Genomic DNA, 26999 nt, shown 5'->3' on the forward strand with positions numbered 1-26999 from the left:
GAGTGGACCCTGCAAATAACCGCCCTATCTCTCTGCTAGATTCCTCGTATAAGAACTTTTCGAGATTTTTACTGCACGATCTGGAGCATTGGGTGCAGGGTTCAGGGAAATTTGGCATCAATCTTGTTTCAGAAAGAGTGCCAGCACATCCCTTAATTGTTTCCTTAGCCGCCTTTTAATCAAACAAGCTCTTCAGTCAAAACGCAGATGATGTTGTTCTGTTGGATTATACCGAAGTGGGATTGCGAACATCTTTGACAGTGCTAGGTCAATAATTTAAGGACCTTGGTCTGCATATTAACATCCCTGCATCCAAGGTCCTTCGGTTCTTGGATAACAAATATGGTTGATTCTCTCTTGCCCCAGTGATCAAGATGTATAATCAAATTATGGTTCTGAGGTTAATTTATGGAGCAGAGGTGCGAGAAGAGGGCCTATTATGATCAAAAGTAGAAGCAACTGTGTTAGGGAGAATTCTCAGAAATGTGTTAATTCCCTTTTACCTTAGAGACCCCTATCTCTTTTTGCTGGTCTTAAAGGACTTTTTATTTCTCAAGTAATTTTAATGTGATTTATTCTCTGTTTCTTTTGACTTTGAAGTCTGACAAACTCCATAGGAATCATCTTTACATTGGGGTCATTACGAGTTTGAAGGTAGCCATGGCGCTATTAGCATCATGGCTGCCTCCAAACCCGGGTCCGGTCTGGCTGAATGGGGACTTACCGGGACATTCCGACATATGCAGATCCGGTAAGTCCCCATTCAGTTGACCATTCCCCATTCCCATTTGAGCCCTCATAGGGCTCAATGAGAATGGGAAAGGTGCTAATAACTGGTCCGTTATTAGCTCCAAGGTCCCTTAACGGGACCCGCAGAGAACGGCTGGTCAGACCCTAAGGGACCTCGGAACAGGGCGGTAAGGGTTTACCGGCATCATTACCGGTGACCGTTAACCCTTACCGCCCAACTCGTAATGACCCCCCATTGTGTCACACAGCACCTTCAGTGCAGTGGCACCGGGAACCCTCTTAGATTTCCCAAAGGTTTAAATACCTTCTCTTGGTGAAACTACTGTTTCCAAGAGCAGTAAAGTGAAATTGACTATTTACATTTTGTAACTTTTTAAACTCAGCACACACTATCTTACCATAGGGTGCTGGAGGGGTTACTTTGTATCCCCTTTGTCTAGTTTCTCATGTAAGATTTTTATGTTACCCTTGCTACAATTAATGGCTGGTGGCAGTGGTTTACGTTTTACTACCATTGTGTGCTTTTACCGCGGGCTGCGTTCGAAGCTGCAGTAAAGCACCCATTAGTGCCCATTTTGTCAAAATGGCCCGGTCTTCTTTTTTCACCATTTCTTGTTGGAAAGGTTTTTCCTGAATTTTACTCTGTGAGCTAAGTTTGGTCACTTTGTTGATTTTGCCTTTGGCAGGATTCACGAGTGAAGCCCGCCTCTGGCTCCAGTATGTCTAGCAGGGGCAGTAAGTGAGGGAGGTGCCTGAAACTCCCTGTGCTTAATCCCCTTGGTTACAGGAATGCACCGAAGGTGATTAGCCGGCTGGCTGTCCGGCAAGGACAGCCACCCTGCTGTGTGATTGACAGCTAGGCTGGCATGAATGGGAGAACCTGCATAAAAGGCAAGGCTTTATGGCTTGGAAGGCAGAGTCGACCACTGGATGACGAGATCCAAAGAAGAACACGGAAGAGAAACTCCTGGACCGTTGATTTGCCCAGTGAAGCACTGCTGCTGTGCTGAAGCTCCGAATTTGCCTCGACTAGAGAAGCCCTGCAAGGAGGACTTCTCCCTTTGAGTTGGTGGGACCAAACAACTCCAAAGTAAGCCCGTCTGGACATCCTCTCGAAGCTGATTGTATTTCCACTGCTGCTGCTTCTGGAACTGAAGTGCCAGGGAGAGGAACACAAGATTGTGTGTGTTACTTTTAAGTCAGACCCAAGTGTTAGGAAGATCCTACGGACGTCTCTGATGCAGGATTGACCAAGCCTGAGCCACCTCAACAGATTGCTGGACACCAGAAGCAAGGAAAGTCTGAAGTGGTATCCGAGAATCGCAGTGTTGCTATTTGCTGTCGGACGCAAGGAGTTGAAACACCGAAGGTCTGCTGAATTGAAGTTTTCCCATTGCTGCCGCTGACCTTTCCATTGCAGAGCAGGAGTCCCCAGCCGTCCTCCCTCTTGTCCCGAAGACTGAGGCTCAGGAACATCAGGATCTGTAGAGCTGTACAGGAAAAGGAACCATTTATTCTAACCAGAGGTACTGTAAAGTCTAAGAGAACTTACATCTTTTTGTGTAGCCTTACTTGCTCTCAGTTGAGACCTGTCTTGGTTACCTTGTGTTAGGGAGAATTCTCTCTTTAGGCTGAATTTCCTAACCTAGTGAGTCCCCCAGCATCTTTGCTGGATTTCTGGAGTTTGTTTTTTTTCCTACTGCCTAGAGTGAGACTCTTTGTTCTCCCACTCTTGAACATGATTTATGGTATTCCTTTGACCGGTAATGTGTTTTATGGGCTCCTTTACTCCATACGGTCTTATATGTTTTTCATATGTGTGTTACACAGCACCCTCCGTGCAGTAACACAGGAGTGTCATAGTGACACCCCACCATAGACTCCATACCCTGGGACTGACTACTGTCCCCCAGGGCATGTAAAGTCACCATTGGCTTTACTAGTCCCAAATTATTAACAAAAACCAGTACAAACCATCATATTCTGGACGTACTGGTTGGGGCAATTCGATTGCCCCGGGGTCTGTTAGTCAAGGGGGCATGTCTCCGTCCCCCCTGATCGAGTTTTGGCTGGTGGCAGTGGAAACTACTTTTTATATTCCACTGCGAATATTTTCCTATGGGATTTTCCCATTGTTTGAGGCTACCAACTTTAATATTTAATTCTCATAGCCTCGAACATACCGCCGGTTTATTTAATTAATATTAATTCTCTGGTTGGTATTTTTTGCCAAGACTCGATTCTAAAATGGCGTTTGTGTTCTCTTCTGTGACTTCAACCCAAGTCGAGCCCTTTGTTCCACTTTGTGGCGGGCTTCTCCACAGAAGCCTCCAAAAGTGGTGCCACTCTGTCTGGGTACCACAGGAGGTGTGGGAGGGGGTTTAGGCACCCTGGACCGAGTTAACTTGGTAACTCAGGTCACACTCTTGTGTGATTGGCCCAAGTGGTGAGCCGGCCGGCTCACCACTTAGCATGTTTGAGTGACAGCTAGGCTGAGTGAATGGGGGTTTTCTGCATAAAAGCAGGGCTTTGGGGACTGGAACTTCAGAAGTCGCCACAGGACCTGAGAATCCGACGAGGGAGAAGCTGAGCCGACCTACCACGACGACACCACCGGTGGAGCCCTGCAGAACCGACTCACCACTTCCCGACGACAGTGACGATCTCCGGGCTGGAGAGGCTTCTTCCCCTGACTGGTGGGCGCAACCAGTTTACCTTTCTTTCTTCGCACCCCAGCCCGGTTTGTGGTCGAAGTGCCCGTGCCAAGTACCCCGGCAGCTGGATAGCCACTCACCACTGAACCGCGAATCACTGGACCGCTCCTTGTACCTGAGAAACTCCGCGGCTGGTTTCTTCCCTGGCAGTGCAACAGACTCCTGTCTTCCTCCACGACGAGATCCTCTCTTCCCCCGGACGAAGCACCCACTTGCACCCGCTGCCAGGAACAACTGCCCCCGGTGGAGCGTTCTCACCACTTTAAGGTACCGTGTCCGCCAGGCCTCCCTTTCTAAAGATTGCTACAAGGTAATAATAACCCCTTAACCTTCTGGAATGGGCTGGCCGCCTTGACCCTCTAACTGGTCCCTTTCTTTGGTCCAACTCCTTTTTGAACCTTTACAAGACTTTTGTGCACTGCAACTGTGTGACCCTTGACACATTTCGTTTGGATCCTCTGAAGTGGATCTGGCCTCTTGAACTCTAACTTCACGGTTTTCCTTTGCCTTCCTCTCTTGTTATGTTCTGATAAAAGTGTTGGGATCTGTTTCAACTTGTTCTCTGCTCTTCTCTCCCCTTTTAAAACAAACTATTAGAGTGCCATCTACGTTAAGCGCTCACCGCTGTCTGAAAATAAGTGGGGCTTTACTTAAGACTTGTCTAATTATTCTTTTAAGGGAGTGTATATCTTTTAGTGACCGTGTTTTTGAATTGCTTACTATTAGTGCCTGAGTGTTTTTCTAGATGTGGTTTTAAATTAAATAATTATATCTCTTTTACACCAAGCCTTGGTCAGTGTTTACTTGTTCTATTGTGTTTGCTTGACCTATTGTGAATACCCTGTATACTGCCTAACTCTTCTTGAGGGATGTCTGACTGCTCAGCCACAGCTACCAAGTGAATCTGTGTGGTACAGACTGCTACCAAGTGGGTTCACTGCCAAACACCTGCAGCCTAAATCTTTTGCAGTGGTCCCAGAGGGAACTGCACAGGTTTCTGCCTAACACCTTGCAGAGTTGCTAAAGCTTTGCTCCCCACAGGCCTCTCCCAGTTTGTGGCCCTTCAAGTGTTCTATTTTTCTATAAACATTTCTAAAAACATTGTGCAAGACTTTTTCCCTACCTGCAAAGAAGATCTTCAGCTCCCCTTGACATTGTGCAATTAACTTTGGCTGTCCTGGCTCCCTGAGTGACTCTTCTTTCCTCTGACTCTGTGCGTTATCTTTTCCCCAGGAAAGGGTTAATTTACTGAACTTTGAAAGGTTTCAAAAGTACTTACCTTTTTATGAATTATTTGTTAACCTTTGTTTTATTCCATTGTTTTGGTGCAGTTTTCCTCTCAGGTGTCTGTCTGACAATTGGTCCTCAGATAGTGTCGAAAGAATTTTGGACATTTTTGGAGAAGTATGGTATTGAGAAAGTGACGACGGCCCTATATTTTGCCCAAGGCAACAGATGTGTAGAAAGATTTAATCGCACATTGATGGACGTCATCAGTATTGCTGAAGCCACCAGTGGGGATTGGATTAGAGCAGTCATGGAGAGGACATTTCAATATATGTTGCCTCCCCAATGTGAATGCAGGTGTGGCACCTTTTGAGATGTACAGAGGCAGAAAGCCCAACACACATTTATGCCCAAATTGGATGGGCAGGTCAAGGTGTGGGAATATGGAGGTGGGAAGGGTGAGAGAGTGATTGATGTTGAGTGGGAATAAAGCAAAAAGAGGATTTGACAAGAAAAATTTCTGCAAATCTCTTGATGTAAGACCAGGTGATATAATCAAATTGAAGTTGTCAGTCAAAGTGAGAAAAGGTGACTGCAGGATTTTCAAGCCAATGGAGGTGGTCACCGATCTATGAGTGTCAGTTCTGGACATGGGTGGAGGAGTGTGGAACAAGGAGAGAGTTGTGGTTAGTTGCAGAAAGAAAATGACTATCATTTAGTGGAAAGAAGGGAAGTGTTAGGAGTGCATCCCTAGGAGCGCATCTCATCCAGATATATGTTTTACAGTGTTCATTTGTACATATCGGTGTCATGGTTTTACAGTGCATTACAAGGTTGCATGTGTCAAGGCATTGAGCTCCCATCACACATAGAACCTGGAACCTCTAGCAGGTGGGGAGTGGGGCAGTGGGTCCTGGTGCCACAGAAGATGGTTTGCTGGATGGGTGTGCTGGGATATCGCTGCTAATAACCCTGTTATACGAAAATAAAGGTTTGGACTTTCCACACTACTGTGAGCATGTGCCTGTGTGTTTCTAACCTAACAGATGAGCCTTTTGGGACTCTGCAAGTTGTTGTGTGGGGGGTTTAATTCAAGGGGGATAGCCAGATTGTTTCCGTTCTTTCAGCCACGAAGGATTTTAGCCACAGTGAAGCAGTCTTTTGCCTATTCCTATATCTTCGAGTCTTTTGATGAGTGTTTCTTGGTAGACTGTGTCAAAGGCTTCTGATAGATCAAGTAGTATTAGTGCCGATTTGATGTTGGAGGTTGTGTTCGTTTTTAGGTCATCCCATATCGTTAATAATACTGTTTTCATTCCTCTCCTGGGTCTGAAATCGATTTGTGCCTAGTCTAGTATCTGATTGTTTTCTACATGTTACAGGACTTGTTCATAAATGTAGCTTCCAAGGAATTTCGCTGGGTATGGGATGTTTGAGATTGGCCGGTAGTTGGTTAGGTCTTCAGTGTTTCCCGATGAGTCTTTGAGGAGATGCTTGATGTATGCTGATTTGAAGGCTTGCGGCACCGTTCCTGTTGATAGTGAGTGGTTGAAGAGGTTAAAGAAATATTATACTGGTGTTTTCTGTGTAAGTATAGTCTTGTATATGTCTGGTGGGCAGGGGAAGGACTCTTCCTTTTGCGCACTAGCTGGATGATTTTTATTTTGTTTTTGAGGTGATCTGCAAAGTCATTGCATAGTTTTTGCGATGGCATGGGAGTTGTTGGGTTTCTTAGCTGGTGGATGATGTTAAATAATCTTTTTATGGGTGTTGCTTGAGCTTGTGATCCTTTCGTTGTAGTATGTATTTTTTGCTTTGAGTCTTTCCACTTTGTACAGTCGGATCTGTCTTTGGTATGTGTTTATTTTCTGTTGATCATAGTTTTTTCTTCATTCTTCTTCCAGTTTCCTGTTTGTTTTCTTCAGTGCTCTGGGGTGGGATGTGAACCATCTCACCACTATTTTATTGGTGAGGGTGTTAATGGTTTTTCTCGTGCAATGTTATCTAGTGTTTTTGTGACCCATTTCTAGATTGTCTCAGTTCTAGCTTCAATGCTGGATGATTCCAAGATGGTGATTGGTGGTTTGTGGCTTTCAGTCTGGTGTTTAGGTCAGCAATGTTTATGGATTTACAGTTGTTTTTCTGATTTTGAGGATTTCTCAGTAGGTTAGTTCGTATTTGTGTTGGAGGGTGGATTGCAAAGGGTATTATGAGGTGGTCACTCCAGAGTATTTGCATTGGTGGTGCAGTTGTGACCAGGTTTTTTGTTGCAGAAGATTGCACCTAGGGTGCGGCCTGCTGTGTGTGTCTCTCCGTTAACCAATTGTTGTAGATGCAGCGTTGCTAACTGATTTGTTAGAGTTTTGGGTGAATCAATGTTTTCTTCTTCGAACCAGATGTTGAAATCTCCTAGTATGATCAGGTGATCATGTTTTATGATTATGTTGGTGAGGATATGATATATCATTTATATAGAGATGAGACAAGGGAGGGGAACAAAGGGAGGACAAGACAACAACCTACTAGGCCAAGCGACATTGAGATTGCGCAAGTGCAGGGGAGATGGAAGGGGAAAAGTGCAAAGGGAAGGGGAGGAGGAGCAAGTGCAGGACACAGGATCAACAACAAAACAAGGAGTGTGGCCAACAGGTGGCAGTGCAGGGGTAAAGTGCAGACAACAAGTGTCTGATAAGTGCATGTAAAGGGACTGTAGGGTTGCAGATACAGACCCAAGTGCAAGGGTTGCCAGGAGGCAGTGCAGGTGTTCAACTGGGCGGGCAGGGACCTGGGCCCGAAGTCCAGGGGGTAGCCAGGTGACCAGTGCAGTAACAGAGAGGAGATCAGCAGGGAAGAGGAAGAGAGAAGGCAGAAGCAAAGAGGAAAGTCTTGAGATGCTTCCAAAACCAGAGATGGTTCTGCTCAGGTTTCAGAGAGGCAGGGAGGCTATTCCAGAGGGAGGCGCCAGCCAAAGAGATATATGCCCCCAGCTCATTGCTTAGAGAAGCGACTGACCCTCAGGGAGTTGGAGGTGGAGGAGTGGAGAGCTTGAGTAGGAAGATACTTCTGAAGAGAGAGTTGGAGGTATGGTGGTCCCAGGCTCAGAAGGCCTTGTGGACAATGCAAAGGGTCTTGCACTTGATCCTGGCATCCAAAAGTGTGTCAGTGAAAGTAGGGTTGTATGTCGGAGGTCTGTAGATAAGTAGAAATGATAGGTTGGTTTGGTGATCTGTGGCTAAGTGCATGAGTAGTGATTTGCAGTTCAGGATGTTTTGTGGTGGTGCTGTTGTCATCTTTAGCTATTCCTTGTATGCAATGGCAAGACTTCCTCCTATTTTTCCTTCTCCGTTGGTTTGTTTCAATTTGACGCTGTTTGGTAGGGAATTGCGTGCTTTTACCTTGAGGTTTTGAGCTAGCCAAGTTTTGTTGAGGAATAGGATGTCTGACCCTCCCTCACTTAGTAGTTCATATATTTCTGTTCTGTGTTTTGACATTCACCTGGCTGCAGTGTATCTGTTTGTTTTCTGGGTTTTGTTTGATTTTTGACGGTGGCGTCAGTAATTTAATTTGATATTGATTTGTTTTAATATCCAATTGTGCTTTCTTTGTTGTTGTTTCTGTTTCTTCGTTGAGTAGGTCATAAAGGCTGCATTTTGGGTTGCTGTTTTCTTCCAGGTCGCCTGTCTACTCGAATTGCTCAATTTTTGTGGCACGACAGTTTTTTAATAATGTATTTCTTTTATTCTGCATTTGTAAGGTGCTTATACAACTAAATTGTGTTTCAAAGCAGCCACAGGGTAACAGGGAGGGAACATGGGAATTAAAAACAAATATAACAATGAAATTTAGAGGCAGACCTACTAAGCTTTCTGAGCATTCAGAACATGCAAATGCCGGGAGAGAGAGAAGGGATGAGGGGTAGGGGATAAGTGTAAGCCATACTAGGAGGGAAGTGCTAGATAGTGAGCAGCTGAAAGTGCCTAGTTGAGTGGTCAGCTGCCTAAAAGTAAATAAGTGCAAGCCTGTGGTGACATAGGCCAGTGGGTGCTAATGCAAGTGCTAGCAGTGGGCGGAGGCTGAAGATGATTGGGTGTGTGAGTCCAGGGACCAAGTGGACACATAAAGGCCCTGGTCACCAATCTCAGCAACTGTGGGGTTTAGCAGATGAGGGATGAAGGAAAGGAGTAGGTGAAAAGGAAAGTCTTGAGGAGCGTCCGGAATTTGAGGAGCTCTGGCTCAAGACAAAGAGGGAGGGGAAGGCTATTCGATAGGAGGGAGCCTGCCGAGGAATGAGATTGGCCACCAACTTGCTGCTTAACGAAGAGCTTGACACATAGAGTTGGTGCTAGAGAAACGTAAAGATCTGGAGGGAGAGTATTTAGTAAGAGCAAGTTGTAGATAGGGTGGTCCCCAGACAGCCTTATGGATGATGCAGAGGGATTAGAAGTTGATCCTTGCAGCAACCGGGAGCAAGTGGAGAATTGCATGGGCTGGAGAGATGCAGTCCCTGGACTTGAGGCCAAGGATAAGTCTTGCAGCCCTATTCTCGATTAGCTAGAGGGGTCATAGAGATAAAGCGGGTAGAGGATGTTGCAGTAGTCTAGCCTAGAGAGAACCAGAGCTCTAGGGACTTCTGGGGGAAAGTGAGGAAAGGAAGTGAAGAAAGGAAGAATTCCTTTGAGGTGTTAGAGTTGAAATTGGGCTTTCTTGGCAAGGTCCAGAATGTGAGGGAGGAAGGAAAGAGTGGGGTCGAAGATGACTCCCACTTTTCTGGCTTCAGATGAAAAATAAGGGGGCAAGCCCATATAAGATGGCCAGAGTGTGGGGAAGGAAGAGGGAGCATGAGTCCCAATAGGAAGGATCTCAGGCTTGCTTGCATTGAGGCAGAGATCATTGGAAGTTCCACACGGACTGAATGGCAGGTAGGTAGTCAGGAATGATGGAGGAAGTAAGATGAGGGTCAGAAGGAAGTTAAGTTGTGTGTCATCTGCATAACACAGGAAGTTAGGGGAGAAGGTGGAGATGAGATGTGCAAATGGGGCACGATAGGTGTTAAAGAGCCAGGAAGGAAGGTTGGAGTCATGGAGGACACCAGAGGTGGAGATAGAGGTGGGGGAGGAGAAAGAGCCCAGAATAACCTGGGCCAAACGGTCATTGAGGAAGGAGCTCAGCCAATCCAGTACCTGCTCCGAGATACCTAGGGTGTCATGGAGCTCTTTTATGAGGATGGAGTGGTTGACCATGTTAAAGGCAGAGGAGAGATCAAGTAGAATGAGAAAAGCTGGGCAGTTGGAGTCAAGAGATGCAAGCAGTTGCTCACGGCTGTTCAGAAGAGAAGTTTCTGTGCCTCTGGATGCTCTGAATCCAGATTGATGGTCCTGGAGGCAACCAACAAGTTTAGTGTGCTGGGTAAGCTGGGGGAAAACCAGCTTCTTCAAGAATTTCCCAAGGAAGGGGGAGATGGATATGGGGCGGTAGTTGGCTGGACAGGAGGGGTCTGCAGAAGGTTTTTTCAGGAGGGAGTGCTTGATGGAGGGGAGGAGGAGCAAGTGCAGGACACAGGATCAACAACAAAACAAGGAGTGTGGCCAACAGGTGGCAGTGCAGGCGTTAATTGCAGACAACAAGTGTCTGATAAGTGCAGGTAAAGGGACTGTAGGGTTGCAGATACAGACTGAAGTGCAAGGGTTGCCAGGAGGCAGTGCAGGTGTGCAACTGGGCGGGCAGGAACCTGGGCCCGAAGCCCAGGGGGTAGCCAAGTGACCAGTGCAGTAACAGAGAGGAGATCACCAGGAAAGAGGAAGAGAGAAGACAGAAGCAAAGAGGAAAGTCTTGAGAAGCTTCCGGAAACAGAGATGGTTCTGCTCAGGTTTCAGAGAGGCAGGGAGGCTATTCCAGAGGGAGGTACCAGCCAAAGAGAGATCTGCCCCCAACTCATTGCTTAGAGAAGGGCCTGACCCTCAGGGAGTTGGAGAGCGAAGAGCTCGAGTAGGAAGATACTTCTGAAGAGAGAGTTGGATGTATTGTGGTCCCAGGCCCAGAAGGCCTTGTGGACAATGCAAAGGGTCTTGAACTTGATCCTGGCATCCAAAAGTGTGTCCGTGAAAGTAGGGTTGTATGTCGGAGGTCTGTAGATAAGTAAAAATGATAGGTTGGTTTGTTGATCCGTGGCTAAGTGCATGAGTAGTGATTCGCAGTTCAGGATGTTTAGTGGTGGTGATGTTGTCATCTTTAGCTATTCCTTGTATGCAATGGCAAGACTTCCTCCTCTTTTTCCTTCTCCGTTGGTTTGTTTCAATTTGACGCTGTTTGGTAGGGAATTGTGTGCTTTTACTTTGAGGTTTGAGCTAGCCAAGTTTTGTTGAGGAATAGGATGTCTGGCCCTCCCTCACTTAGTAGTTCATATATTTCTGTTCTGTGTTTTGAGATTGACCTGGCTGCAGTGTATTTGTTTGTTTTCTGGGTTTTGTTTGATTTTTGACGGTGGCGTCAGTAATTTAATTTGATATTGATTTGTTTTTCCATCCAATTGTGCTTTCTTTGTTGTTGCTTCTGTTTCTTCGTTGAGTAGGTCATAAAGGCTGCATTTGGGTTGATGTTTTCTTCCAGGTCGTCTGTCTGCTCGCATTGCTCAATTTTTGTGGCACAACAGTTTTTCATAATGTATTTATTTTATTTTATTCTGCATTTGTAAGGCGCTTATACAACTAAATTGTGTTTCAAAGCACCCACAAGGTAACAGGGAGGGAACATGGGAATTAAAAACAAATATAACAATGAAATTTAGAGGCAGACCTACTAGGCTTTCTGAGCATTCAGAATGTGCAAATGCAGGGAGAGAGAGAAGGGATGAGGGGTAGGGGATAAGTGCAAGCCATACTAGGAGGGACGTGCTAGAGAGTGAGCAGCTGTAAGTGCCTAGTTGAGTGGTCAGCTGCCTAAAAGTAAATAAGTGCAAGCCTGTGGTGACATAGGCCAGTGGGTGCTAATGCAAGTGCTAGCAGTGGGCGGAGGCTGTAGATGATTGGGTGGGTGAGGCCAGGGACCAAGTGGACACATAAAGGCCCTGGTCACCAATCTCAGCAACTGTGGGGTTTAGCAGATGAGGGATGAAGGAAAGAAGGAGGTGAAAAGGAAAGTATTGAGGAGCGTCCGGAATTTGAGGAGCTCTGGCTGAAGACAAAGAGGGAGGGGAAGGCTATTCGATAGGAGGGAGCCTGCCGAGGAATGAGATTGGCCACCAACTTGCTGCTTAGCGAAGAGCTTGACACATAGAGTTGGTGCCAGAGGAACGTAAAGATCTGGAGGGAGAGTATTTAGTAAGAGCAAGTTGTAGATAGGGTGGTCCCCAGCCCCACACAGCCTTATGGATGATGCAAAGGGATTAGAAGTTGATACTTGCAGCAACCGGGAGCAAGTGGAGAATTGCATGGGCTGGAGAGATGCAGTCCCTGGACTTGAGGCCAAGGATAAGTCTTGCAGCCCTATTCTGGATTAGCTAGAGGGGTCATAGAGACAAAGCGGGTAGAGGATGTTGCAGTAGTCTAGCCTAGAGAGAACCAGAGCTCTAGGGACTTATGGAGGAAAGAGAGGAAAGGAAGTGAGTAAAGGAAGAATTCCTTTGAGGAGGTAGAGTTGAAATTGAGCTTTCTTGGCAAGGTGCAGAATGTGAGGGAGGAAGGAATGAGTGGAGTCAAAGATGACTCCCAGGTTTCTTGCTTCAGATGAAAAATAAGGGGGCGAGCCCATATAAGATGGCCAGAGTGTGGGGAAGAAAGAGGGAGCATGTGTCCCAATAGGAAGGATCTCAGTCTTGCTTGCATTGAGTCAGAGATCATTAGAAGTTCACTCGGACTGAATGGCAGGTAGGAAGTCAGGAATGATGGAGGAAGTAAGACGAGGGTCAGAAGGAAGTTAGAAAAAGAGTTGTGTGTCATCTGCATAACACTGGAAGTTAGGGGAGAAGGTGGAGATGAGATGTGCAAATGGGGCAAGATATGTGTTAGAGAGCCAGGAAGAGAGGTTGGAGCCCTGGAGGACGCCAGAGGTGGAGATAGAGGTGGGGGAGGAGAAAGAGCCCAGAATAACCTGGGATGGACGGTCGTTGAGGAAGGAGGTCAGCCAATCCAGTACCTGCTCCGAGATACCTAGAGTGTCATGGAGCCGTTTTATGAGGATGGAGTGGTTGACCATGTTTAAGGCAGAGGAGAGATCAAGTAGAATGAGAAAAGCTGGGGAGTTGGAGTCAAGAGATGTAAGCAGTTGCTCACGGCTGTTCAGAAGAGAGGTTTCTGTGCCTCTGGATGCTCGGAATCCAGATTGATGGTCCTGGAGGCAACCAACAAGTTCAGTGTGCTGGATAAGCTGAGAGAAAACCAGCTTCTTCAAGAATTTCCCAAGGTGATGAATATTGGGCGGTAGTTGGCTGGACAGGAGGGGTCTGCAGAAGGTTTTTTCAGGAGGGAGTGCTCGAGGGAGGAGGGGAAAGAGCCAGAAGCAAAAGAGTAGTTGCAGAAATCAGCAATTGCAGGGGCAAGAGAGCCAATGTTGTCCTTAATGGTTCTGGAAGCTCAGGGGAACCCGTTTAGAGGAGACCTTCATGGAGTAGATAACTCTGGTGACCTCATCAGATGTGAGAGGAGAGGAGGAGAGAAAAACAGAAGGAGGATGGGAGGCCATAGGAGGTATGGGGGTGGATGAAGGGGAGGGGGGAGGGATGCAAGGGTGCTTAAGATGTCCTGAGATTTTTCAGTGAAGTGTGTGGCCAATGCATTGCAGAGGGCCTGGGAGGGAAGAGGTGAGGAGGAGACTCTGGAAGGGTTGGCTAGTTCCCTGCCGATTTTTAAAGAGTTCTGCTGTGTTGTTGGATGCACCATAAACCCAAGCCTGGATGTTGGCCCTTTTCTTGGTGCAGATGGAGAGTCTGTATTGTCTTTGGAGCAAGCAACAGGCCAGTTTGTCAGAGGGTGAGCTTGAGGTCTGCCACTTCCATTCCACCACTCTGCACTTGCGTTTCAAGGCTGAAAGTTCAGAATCGCCCTAGGTGCTCCTCTTGGAGGTATGTTTCAGGTAGATCCTCATGACTGGGGCAAGAATGTCCAGGGTATTAGTAATGGCAAGATGGAGGTTGCTGAGAGCAGATTCAGAGGTAGAGTCTGTAGTGGGGGAAGGCGGGATGAAGGTTAATGTCAAGGCAGCAACTGACACTCATTTCATCGTACGAATGTTCATAAACGAGGTTGGCAGGGCTGGGGGAGGTGTTGTCAGTGGGCGGAGAGGGCCCAGGTGTGAGGAGAGGAGGGAGTGGATTTACCAAGAAAGTGGGATGATCAGTGAGGAAGGCAGTGAAAGATCTGTGTGGATGAAGGTGTCAAGAGTGTGTCCAGCTGTGTGGGTGGGACCAGAAGGGAGAATGGAAAGGGAGAGCGAGGAGCAGAGGTGATGGAAGAGTGGAAACCGTGATTGAAGAGTCAAGGTGGATGTTGAAATTACCCACAAAAAGGACTTTAGAGTTGGTTGTGAGGAGAGACTTGGAGAAATCAGCCCATTCAGAGAGGAACAGGTTAGTGCGGCGGGGTGGCCTGTAGATAGTGGCAATGGTCAGAGAGCAGGTATGAGAGACGACCAACTTGCAGTCCAGGATCTCGAAGGAAGAGTAGGACTGGGTTGGTATGATGGAAGAAGAGACCCACTCAGATAAGAGGGTTCCATGTAATAATGTCCACGCAAAAATATTGCCATGCAAAAACATCGCCGAAAAATGGCCGTTTTTTGTGGGGACGTTATTACATGGAACATGCGGGGGACACCCCCGCAACCCCCAAACCTTTGTTTTTTCTTCATGGGGAGCGGGGGACACCCCCGCAACCCCCGCTGCCCCTGTCCCCATATATATGGTCACCCAAATAATATCGCCACGACTTTTTCCCGGCGATATTATTTACGGCGACCATATATATGGGGATAATATTACCTGATACCGATAAGAGCAACCCCACCGCCAGCACGGTTAGAGCGAGACTTAGAAATGATTTTTGAGCCATCAGGGAGAAGGGAGTCAAAAGCAGTGAGTGAGCGGGCCTTGAACCACGTTTTGGTTAGAGCAAGGTTATCTGGGTCAAGGTCTTCAAGGAGGAAGCGGATGTCGGCAGAGGGTTTGATAGCAGAGCGAGTGTTAAGCATGGCTAGGTGCAGGAAGTCTCCACCTTTGAAAGTTTTCATGAAGGGTTACATGAGTAGGAGTAGCAGGTGAGGAAAGGAAGTTAATGAGGGCTGGCAGGCCCCTGTCAAAGAGGAGGAGGTTTGGTTGAGGACCCTGAATCAAGATGGTGCCAGTATGATAGACATTAATGATACACTTGGATGATGTGAAGCATGTCAAGAGGAGTTCCCACTTAGTGCCACTATTAATGGGTGAGAATGTGAGAGGAGAGAGAGGAGAGATGAGATGAGTCCATAGATAAGCACATGGGACAGAAAAGAGGATACAAGTGAAGATATGTCTGGACGATGCGCTGACATAGGTGTCTGTGATAAGTATGCCAGTTAGTGGTCAGGATATCTTTATCCTTCCAGACTGTGTGAGAGAGGGAGAATAGGTGATAGTATAGCAGTTCGAAAAGATAGGGGAGATGGTAAGTGCCATAGGGATGGCGGAGGATAGGAGGAAGAAGAAGAGGAGCTGCACAGCACAGTAGGAGCACAAACTCACCAGGCAGAAGATAATGGCTACACACAGATGTAATAGCACTTAAATTCGATTTTTTGATACAAGACACTTATACAAAAACGAACAAGGCAGCACAGATGGAAGGTGCATTTGAAGAACATTTTTGGCTAGGCAGGCATTTAGAGTCAAGTGAGACAAGGTGGTGTGGAAGTAGGACAAAGGTGGTGCATGAAGGAGAATGATATAGTGTCAGAAAAGGTAGCGTCACAGAGAGGAGGAGAGAGCACGCCTCATGGTAGCTTATCAGGGCTGGCGGTAGATCTTTGCGAGTTTCCTAGGACTGAGAGGTTGAAGGGGATTCTAGGGAGAGGTGCCCCATTCCATGTCATGCCTCAACAGGCTTGGACAGGAGCCCGAGGGCAGGGCCTTGAGTGGGGGCCAGTGCTCGCCTGCCGGCTTACCTGATTGGGCCTATGGTTGAAAGCAAGGCCCAATCAATGAGGAGGGGGAGGAGGGGTTAGGCACTTCCAGACCAAACAATTAGGAGGCTGGCATGTTCAAGACGGACGCCAACAATGAAACCTTGATGTAACACAGCAAAGATTTTAGAACAAGAGATGGAAAAATAATACACCAGTCATCCATATAGCTTTGTGATGGTCGAATTCTGTTCATTCTTTAAAGTTCCATATGGGCACACAGCGCTCTGTTCGTGGTGAGGATTATTGCAAAACTCATCCATCCCTTCCGGGCTTACCTGAAAGAGGGCAGGCAGGCTGATGATGGTTCCTCCGAGCCTTGTGGATGGTGGGGGGAGGGGAGATCTTCTTCCTCGGCTGCCGAATTGGATTCTTTTGTAACGGATGGTGTGTTGAGGTTGTTTAGCTCAGTTGTGTTTCTGTGGATTTCACATATGTCTGTTGTGGTTCCAGTGACACTCCTTATGTGCTTACGGTTCTTATGGTTGATTATGCGAGTGGGTGGTAGAGTGATACGTAGTGTTATAAGTAGAGTGATTTTGGGCTTGTTTCAGCAAAGGGCCTCTCTTCTGGTGGGTGGGTAGGTCTGCTATTTCTTGGTGCTGGTTGGTTCCCAGGCATTGTGATTTGAGACGGTTGCCCTTGTTCTATTTGGTTTGTTATGTTATGGCTGTTTCTTCATCAGTCTGTGCTGGTACGGTGCATTTTGCAGTGCGGGCTTGGGGCTTGACGCTTGGCAATTGTTTTTTGTTTTTTTCTGGTTTGTGCCGATCATGTTGTGTGTTTAGGTATTTTTCTTATGGATTATCTGTTTTTCCTTACAGTTTTTCTCTTAATTTGGGCTGTTTGTACTATTTCAGCATGGAGCTGAGGTGTCGTGGGGTGTAGTTTATATGTTGATATTACAGGGTTATCCCTGTGGTCGAATTGTTAAGGGGCTGGACTGTTTCAGGTGTCGAATTGTCCTATGGGTAAACCTATCCCTAGGGCTAGCCTTATCCCGAGGGTTAGACTTATCCCTGGTCAGAAAACGTAGCTCAGGGCCAGGAACCTTATCCTCGAGGTGGACCTATCCTAGGGGCGAGACCTATCCCAGGGGGGAGACCTACCCCAGTGGTGGGAGCTATGTCAGGAGTGGGAGCTATCCTAGCAGTGGTAGCTATCTCAGGGCAGAGCTATCTCAGGGGCAGAGCTGATTCCTGGGGTGGCGCTGTTGGTGTTGGAGGCCTTTTAGTGGTATGAGCTTATGATTCGGGGTCTCCCAATGGCAGGATCTCTGGGTGGTGAGTTCTTACTGTGTTAGTGCTTCCTGGATGATGTGCAAATTCATAGCCAAAAATATATTGTAGCTCCAGAGGTTTCAGAGACATTATTACATAAATCAGACTTAACAGGCCAATCCATGTCCAACCAAGGGCATAGAGGGGAGTAAGCGAGAACTGTCGAATAACTCTTAGAGATCTATCTAAGTATGTTCATTATACTAGCACAAGGAGACAGTATAGGGATTATGGGAACTTTGTCACTTTCTACTCGTATTTCATCTAGCAAATCATCCATCACAATCCATCTGCTAAAATGAAAACGAAAATATAGGGGCAAATTCTCCCAAAAAATGTTGGTGCAACTAAGAAAATGCACTAGTTTGTCCCCTTACTTGAGCTAAAGAAAAGTGCACCACAATCCACAAAGGCCAGATGCCCCTTTTTTACTCCTTTGTGCATGCGCGCAAATAAACGGTCGTTTGCGCATTTAAAAACGATATGCGCTTTTAAATGTGCAGGAATGAGTGTCATACCCCTGTACCTGTAGGAAACAGGCACAAGGGGATGCACAAATCATTGCAGAGTCATGTTGCAGTTGCCACACTTGCATTTCCATTATTTTTTCCAGACTTTCAAGGACCCATCTATGTGAAATGCACTCATCTATGCAGAAGTTCTGGACAGTGCCTCTTTGTGCTACTGTCCAGCCTCTCCTGAAATGTGTAAGTCACCTTTGAGAATAAGGTGACCTGAGCATGTCATCAATGTGCAAATGAAAAAAGCCCGTACTCTGCCCCATAGTCACTAAGCTTCTTTTGATTCACACTTGTAAATTTGCAGTACAGTACAGTAAGCTGCAGGTGAATCGATGGGCTCCTCATGTTGAGTACTCTGTAGCTATGGGTAAACATATATTTTTAGGCACTACTTTTTGCTTGTTATACTATGTAATGTGTGATACCATAATGGGGAATGCCTCAGATTTCATCTTTAAGTCTGCAATCTTTAAGTCTGCAATCATTAGCAACATGCTGGACATGAACACCCTCCACTGTCCCTCCCTGCACCCCGTTAGATTTTTCTTATTTGAAAAAACGACCTTTTTTATTTTGCAATAAAAGGGGCAGCAGCGCTAAAGTGCTCTTGCTGCTGAACTAAATGGCTTTATAATTTCAGCTTTGGTGGGACCCTTCAGCTTTACCTGATCAAGTGCACTCAGGGGAAGAGCAAAATGTATAGATTGATCAACCCTGATCTGTTATAGGAGTGAGAGATAGATTATCCCCTGAAACATGATTTCACATGTATCAAGACATGTGAGAAGATTTAAAATAATGTACTGGAAATGTAGTGTTTGGAAAAAAATAAAAGGCTAATTAAGTATTGTCAATTGGTTTATTTAAATGAAGGCAAATTACCCTCAAACATTTTTGGTGAAACTAGCATGTGAAAAGGGACGTATTGAAGGCTTCTCACACAATGAGATGTATTTGACCTCATTCCCATGGTAGAAAATAATCTATGTTCCTCTCTGTTTCTGCAGGTCTTCCTCGTTGAGAAGGCAGGGAGGCGATCTCTATTCCTGGCTGGCTTAGGTGGCATGTGTGTATGTGCTGTCATCATGACCATAGGACTTGCACTTCAGGTATGCAGTATTGTTACAGAAATGTGTTAATCTGGGGCCCATGTCTGGGATGTTGTGCAGTACAAAGTGGCGTGACAGTCCTCAATCTGAATTGTCTCATCTCCAACATAAGAACCCATATGCCTGTGCTGCATCTAACATTGGCCCATTCACAGCATTCCGTACATGTCATTTGTTACAGTAGTAACACCTAGAATGAATGGAAGCAACATGTTAATTTACCATTTCCACTGCCTCATCTGTCTATAATCTGTTCTACACTCCTTTTCAAAACCTATAGTTGATTGTTTAATTTTCTCATGAAAGAAAATCATGGAATTTCTTAGAACATGTATGTACTATTTGTTCGGTTGATTGATTGATTTATTTGGTATTTATAACGCGACTCTACACTAGTGTTTCTAGATGCCACAAGACAGGAAGGGGGAGACAGAGGGAAGACATGACAAACGGTCCTACTAGGCCTTGTGTCATTCAGATCGTGCAAGTGCAACATCAAAAGTATAAGGGCGAAAGTGAGAGCAACACGTGCAGGGGAGAGAGTATGGAAAAGTGCGTGGTAGGCCCGGAGGCAGTGCTGAAAGACTGGTCATGGAGGGGCCTGGTAACCTGTGAGTCTCTGAGGGTACCCGGCAACCAGTCAGAGCAGGCAGACAGGAAGGTTAGCAAGGAAGAGGGAGAGAGAAAGCAGAGGAGAAAAGGTAGGTCTTGAGCAGCTTCCAGAACCTCAGGTGGTCCGACTCAAGTTTGAGAGGGGCAGGGAGGCCATACTGTTACAAGTTCATCTGACAAGCTGGTGGCAGTGTACCGTTTTGCATGACAATGTGGGGACTTTTGTCGCAGGCTGCCATCGCAGCTGCGAGAGGGGACACTAGGGTCACCATTTGCTTAAAATGGTACCTGTACTTTTTAAAGCCCTGTTCATGATGATTTGTTCTTACAATAGCCTTCTTCTACCTGCCTGGGTTGGGGAGGTTTTGATGGATCTTTTGACTTTGGCGGCCTTCCCTTGTAAAGCCCACCCAGGCTCCCTGAGTATCCAAAAGGATAGGAAGTGGGGGAGGTAACTGAAAACTCCCCTGGTCTTTGTCCTGCAATGTGCCTGCCTAGAACCAGTTTGAACTGGGGGACTGGCTGTCCCCTTTGGACAGCCACCCCCCAGATTGGCATGAGAGGCTTGTCTGGTGATTGGTGGGCTCAGCCAAGGCAAGGGTCCTGGAACACTGGACTACAGATTTAAAGAGGAATTCATAGATGGACATCTCAGCCACTTCCAAGCAACCACCAGAGCCATTGAGGGACCGTTGCAGACCCGACCCTGAACTCCGAGCGGCAGAGAAGATCTCTTGAAGATGAATTCCTCTCATGACTGGTGGGCCTAACCAGTCTCAGGACCACCTGCATTTTGTGCGATCCCACGAAGAGCTGCAACCTTTCCAGACTGCAAATAATTCTGCAGCATCATCAGCTTGATTGCACGCATTTCCATCTTGATCACATTAAGGCCCTGTTCAGTGTCATTGGCCAGCTGGATCACCTCCCACCGCACAATTTGCAGCCATTTGGAATTTGCGGCGTTCTGCACTCCCGGTAACAGTAAGGAAGCAAAACATTTTTCTTCTTTGCTCTAGATTCGATATTGATCTTGTATTTCTTTAAGCAATTTTGAAGATTCTTGCGATAATTGGTTAGACCTTCTTCTCCTCAGCAATTTGTCTTTTTTCTCTTTTTCTGGAAGGATACGGAGTATGGGCTTCTGCCGTGGCACTGTGGTGGGGATGTTGGACGATGGTGCACATGTTGGGGCCGACAAACCACCTGGTCCCACTATCAAATGTTCTTCAGTGACCAACAGGAGTGCTGAGTGTAGCGAGGCCAGCGAGCAGGTGCCCCTCCATGATGGCAGGAGGTGCAGGAATGCCTGCTGGCCACACAACCAGTAGTTGTCCATCACAGTTGCTATCCCTTTCTTGAGATCTGGGATGTATAGTGTCCTGTTTCACCTGATATTGGACACCACAAAGACACTCCCTTCTTTATAAAACACAGTTCATATTCTTCCTGCTCTTGCACTTTCACTGGTTTCTCCATTGCCTCATCCACATGAGTTTTCTCACTTCCACATTCCAGTGCCCACTGCATACAGTGTTCACTTTATCTATTACTTCTTCTCTGTATCCTATTAGTCCTCCTGCTGTGTAGCTCATGGTAGTTTCTTGCCATCTGCTTGCCACAAACTTTGTGTCTTCCAACATTAGATATGGTCTTTGCAAGCGCTGCACACTTTTAGGGTTTTGGACACATTGTAGTTGATCAGGATCCTTTACTTCTAGTCACATGCTTTGTGCCTGGAAAGTGCTTTGCAATCTGCACAAAGTCAGATGAAGTAAACTTTGAGTCTCCACAATCAGAGTTTTCTGTGACATTAAAACTTTGCCCCCCCCGCCCGACATGTGTGGAATCAAGGAACATGCATAAAAACTTCCATTAACTTTCGTTTTCTCCACTGAGCTCATTTCTGCGTACCAACTATTACTTAACTCTGGATGCTGCACATCTTCTATTGCATCTAACCCAAGTTCTTGGTATTTATCGTATTTAGCCCTTCCAATTTGCCTTTTAAAACGCTTTTGTCCACCAAAATGTGAACCCCTCGGAAAGAAAGTATCATTTGCAATTATGTTAGAGAACACATTAGGAAACAATGATAACATGAGCAAATTTGCAACATTCCCTATACGTTGCTGGGTAACAAGTGTATGAGTAACATGAGGCTGTGTGTCATGGACCGTGGCCGCAGTATTATTCGTTTCAGTTATATTTAGTTTAGCTTAGTTTAGTTTGTTTATTTATAAAGCGCGTCCGAACCCTCAGGTAGCTGGGCGCATAATCATGTGCACAGCAGAGTTACATATCGTTACACAAACACCTTAATACACCAGTCAGAGCATACATTAGTCCAGGCACTGAGTAGTTACATACAAGAATAAAGTATACAGAGAACAGGGTACAAGATAGTTACAGTGGAGAATGAAGACCGGGTTACAGGGTGGTCCTGAATCGGATAAAGCCAGGGTGAACATTACTACATGGTGGCGAACGGCGGCTGGCCGAACGTGTCATTGAGAGATTGGATGTTTAGGCTAGTAACCATGATTTCACCATGGCTCTGAATGGCCAGAATGCGGCTTCCGATCTAATTGCAAGAGGGAGGGTATTCCAGCATTGTGCTGCGAGCACTGGGAAGCTTGAACCTCCTGCTGTTTTTAGGTTATAGTTGGGGATATTTAGTTGGTGCAGGTAAGGGGTTCTGGTGGGTCTAGTGGAGCAATGTCTAGCGAATTTGTCTGCGAGGTAGCGAGGGGCGGTGCGTGACAGGCACTTATGGGTGATGACCAGGGTTCTTAGCTTGATTCTGTTGCGGATCGGGAGCCAGTGGACTTCTTTGCTGGCCGTGGATATGTGAGCCTTGCGCGGGAGGTTAAGGGCACATTTTAGTGCATTATTTTGCAAGATCTGGAGCCTGTTCAAGTTTTTTGTGGTAGTGCCTAGGTAGAGTGTGTTGCAATAGTCTAATTTAGACAATATCAACGCTCTTGATAAGGTGAGGCAACTAGAGGTGGAGAGAAAAGGCCTACAGGCATTGATCAATTTATTGGTGTAGGTGGTGGCTGAGATGGTGGAGTTTATTTGTTTTTTTAGTGACAAGGTGGACTCGAGGTACACAACTAGTGTTTTGACCTCTTTGGAGACTTTTATGATGTTGCCATCAATGGTAAAGGATTGATACCTTTGGTCTAGTTTGTTGAGGCGAGCCTGGGAGCCTACGATAAGCAGTTCTGTGTTATCGTCGTTGAGGCAAAGACTGTGTGTGGCCAGCCAGGCTTGGATTTCTAAGTAGATTTCATTAAGCTTTGCGAAATCCTTTTCAAAGCTGCCAGTGAGAGTGATGAGGACCTGGGTGTCGTCTGCATAATTAGTGTAGCTGACACCCAGATCGTCAAGACGGTCAAAGAGGAGCTTTGTGAAGATATTGTAAAGTGTGGGGGAAATGCAGGAGCCTTGGGGCACTCCACATGTGATTGAGATAGGGTCCGCAGCCGCGGTGGGGGCGAAGACCCTAGTCGACCTGTCAGACAAAAATGACTGGATCCACTTAGTGGCATTCTGAGAGAATGCAGCAGCCGAGGAGAGGTGTTGAGTGAGGATCTTGTGGTCAACCAGATCGAAGGCAGCAGATAGATCCAACAAGAGCAAAATGGCCAGTTTGCCCTTATCTTTGGCATCATCCATTTGGATTTTTATATCCAAGATGGCAGTTTCAGTCCCGTGCCTGGTCTAAAGCCGGATTGTCGCAGGCCTAGGAGGTTGTTGTCTTCCAAATGTTGTTGTATTTGGAGGTAGGCAACCCTGTGTAAGATTTTGAGGAGAAAAGGGACTGTGGTGATGGGCCTGTAATTTGTAGGGACATTGGGGTCTAGGTTGGGTTTTTAAGCAGGGGTAGGACCCACGCTTCTTTAAGGTTATTGGGGACCACTGAGTTTTTGAAGGAAGCATTGATCAAGGAGGTGATGAGAGGGGCTAACTCATTAGACCCGTCTTTGATGACGAAGGAGGGAGAAATGTTACCTTTGCAGTTGGATGGTTTGAGACTGCCGATTATCTTGATTACTTCCTCTTCTGTGACTGATGAGAAGTGGAAGGAAGGGCAATTAGGGGGGGTGTGGTTTATTATGCTGATGGGATTCGGTTTGGAGGCAAGGTTGGCTTTTTTTGCTTCAATCTTAGTTTGTAGGAGGGCAATTTTATTAGCGAGAGCCAGCTGGATATTATTGCACCAGGCCTTGTCTTTAATGCAGTCCTCTGAAGGAGGCAGTGGTGATTCGAGTTCCCTTAGTATAGAGAATAGTTCTTTAGTGCCAGATTTGGCGTTTTGTATTCTCATGTTATAGATCTCTTTTTTAGCATTTAAGATGGTGGATTTGTAGGTGGAGGCTGCTGAGGCGAACTTATCTTTAGTGGAAAGAGAAGGGGCTTTTCTCCAGCTAGTTTCTGCAGTTCTTTTGATTTTGCGGAGAGCCTTTAATTCTGCTGAGAACCATTTGTTGGCGTGGGCAATGGGTTTGACTTTTCGTTGTTTAAGAGGCGCTATCTGGTCGAGAGCTTGTTCTAGGGTATTGTTGTATAGGTCTACAATGGCTGATGGGTTGTCATTTTGCGTAAGTAGGTTAGTTTTACTGATAGGCACGAGAAGAGGTCTAAGGTTCTCTATAGTGATGTTGCGGTTATTTCTGAAGATTATTTGAGGTAACCTAGTGGGTAGTGTGGTAGATGGTATGGATCTGGGTAGAGAGAAGGTAATAAGGTGGTGGTCAGTCCAAGCACAAGGAGTGATGTTGGTCAGTGAGAGGTTGCAGTTGGCGTCTGCAAGCCAGTCCAAGGATCTTCCTTTTGTATGTGTAGGTTTATTAATGTGTTGGGTGAGGCCTAGATGAGTAATGGTGTCATTAATGGAGGTGGCCTGATTGTCATTGGGGTCATTAAGTCCCAAGTTGAAGTCGCCCATAATGATGATTTGAGATTTAGGTTTCAGGTTGGTAGTGAGTAAGAGAGAGATATCTTCTTGAAAGGTGGAGGGGGGTCCTGGAGATCTGTATATAATGTGGAGAAGGATAGTTTGGGTTTCAGATAATGGGAGTTTGACGGATAGGAGTTCGGCTGAAGGTAGGGTTGTGTTAGTTACTTCTCTGATGTTTAGGGTGGATTTCGCAATAATTGCTATTCCTCCTCCTATTCCATTTTTTCTGTCAGCTCGGATGATGGTGTAGTTATCTGGGGTGGCTAGAGCTATTGTGGGACCGGCTGCTAGGTGGAGCCATGTCTCCGTGATAGCGATAAAGTCTAGGTGGTTGGTGGAGATAATGTCGCCGACATCAGTAGCGTGGGCTACCAATGAGCGTGCGTTGATGAGAGCTCCCTTGATGGAGGTCAGTGGAAGGTTGACTTTCATGTGTGGTGGTGGGTGAGGTGTTGCAGGCTTGTGACTTGTGGACGGTCAGTAAGTGAGGTGGGCTGCGTGAGATTCCTAGCCTGATTAGTGAGCATTCTGGTGAGTTTTACATCAGGATTAGTGCGAAGGCTGAGTCTAGCGTTTCTAATCATGGTCGGTGGACTGTCATCTGTTAAAGAACCCAAAGAGCCATTAGTAAAAGATCCGTTAGTAATAGTTGCATTTCTTATCCCCTCTTTCTATATGACCACGCCATATAAAACTACACCCTAAAAATACGCCTAATCCAAACATAGAAATAGCAAATATAGCAGCTACCCAATGCATTACACGTATGTACTTGGGTGAAAACACTGTTATAAGAGATTCATTTGGAAAACGAGGACATTGCTTTTTACAATTGGAGTTATTATACACATGTACATCCATTGCGAGATAGATGAAAGAGAGAGAAAGGAGAGAGAGAGAGAGAGAAAGAATAGAGAGAATTGAGAGAGAATTCTCAGTGCATGCATACCATGCATAGCAGTTTTTTATATGTAAGTGGAATATCAGTGGCAACGTGCTCGCCTTGGAAACAAGACGACACAAAGCAACACAGCTTCGATCACCGGGTCCGTGCCCAGAAACCTCTGGTTAATAAGCGTGTTACAAATACACAACTAAGACAAAACAAAATCCTGTAACAGCGCCTTGATGCCCCCGGGCTGTGTGAGCGCTTTAAATAAGCAAATAAATAAACTAAATACAAAAGTATCACAGAGGCAGGTTTGTTGTAGAACTTTGAGAAAAAAAAGTTAAACAAACATGTCAGGAAGTTTAGTTTAGTTTAGTTTATTCATTTGTATTGCGCACCAGACCCAAGGGTATGAGGGCGCAAGAGCAACATGGTTATTCACATCTAAGTTACACATTACAATGCATTACAGTAATTACAATGGGATCAAAGGTGGTTACAGCAGTCACGATAAAGGCAAGAGTTTGCAGATATACATATTTACATATTGGGTAGCGGTGGTTGGATGGTATTAGCGGTCATTGTTCTTTATCCAGTGTGTGTAGGTTTGGGGTGTCCTTAGAGAGGGTGGTAGGGAGTTCCAATGTTGGGCTGCTTTCACCTGGAAGCTGTTGCCGCCCATTTTGGTGCGTTTGAACCTGGGAACTGTGAGTAGATTGGCGTTGGAGGTTCTAGTAGGTCTATTGGAAGTGTCTTTACTTATTCTATCGACTAAGTAGCGGGGGGCAGCGTTGTTGAGGCATTTGTCTGTTAGTGAGGCTACTTTGAGCAGGATTTTATCTGTAGTGTTGAGCCAGTTATGGGCTCTCCTAAAGTTAGAGATGTGTTCTCTCTTGGGGATGCTGAGCGCTGCTCTGAGAGCGTTGTTTTGTAGCATCTGTATTTTGTTAGTAACCTGTTTGCTAGCTCCTACGTAGAGGGCGTTAACTCTTGGTGGATAAGAAGGGTTTGGCTGCTCTTATAAGCTTGCATGTGTAGGCAGTGGAAGAGACCATGGAGCTAACCTGTTTGTGGAAGAAGAGGGAGGGGTCAATATATATTCCTAAGGTTTTCACTTCCTTAGCTACTTTCATCGGGTTCCCGTCTATAGCAAAACTGGTGTAGTTGTGGTCCAATTTGGTTAGGTTTGCGGTGGAACCAAGTATGATGAGTTCAGTCTTGTCATCATTCAGGCATAGACTGTGGGATGCCATCCATGCCTGGATGATGAGGTACACCTTGTTCATCAAGGCCAAATCATGGTTGTAATCTCCCATCAATGGGATAAGGATCTGGGTGTCATTGGCATAATTAGTGTAGGTGACACCCAGACCATCTAGATCATCAAACAGGGGCTTCGTGAACACGTTGTAGAGTGTAGGGGAGACGCATGAACCCTGGGGGACTCCGTATGTAATGGGGATGGGATCGGCGGCAACTGTGGTGGAGAAGACACGCATGGATCTGTTGCTGAGGAATGACTCGATCCAGCCGATGGCTTCTTGGGAAAAGTGGGCAGCTGAATCCACGTGATTGCATAAGATTCTATGATCAACTATATCAAATGCCGCGGAGAGGTCAAGGAGAAGCAATAAAGCAGTGTTCCCATTGTCTCTAAGAGTGTCAATTTGAGCCTTCAGGTCGATAAGGGCTGTTTCTATCACCGGTTGGTATGAAGCCTGATTGCCGAGTACCGAGGAGATGGTTTATTTCAAGGAATTTTTGGATTTGTTGGTAGGCTGTCTTA

The 26999-nt window shown here is 46.2% G+C and overlaps 1 protein-coding gene across 1 annotated transcript in view; it reads left to right on the forward strand.

Annotated features, from left to right (window-relative positions):
* The window catches only part of SLC2A2 (solute carrier family 2 member 2), a 291893-nt gene that overhangs the window by 245619 nt on the left and 19275 nt on the right, over positions 1-26999 (forward strand). Inside the window, exon 9 of the mRNA XM_069618757.1 lies at positions 18645-18746. Coding sequence (XP_069474858.1) covers positions 18645-18746 — 102 coding nt within the window. The remainder of the gene's footprint in view (positions 1-18644; positions 18747-26999) is intronic.

Source organism: Ambystoma mexicanum, chromosome 10 (genome assembly GCF_040938575.1).
Source record: "Ambystoma mexicanum isolate Mex_15411 chromosome 10, UKY_AmexF1_1, whole genome shotgun sequence".
NCBI lineage: Eukaryota > Metazoa > Chordata > Amphibia > Caudata > Ambystomatidae > Ambystoma > Ambystoma mexicanum.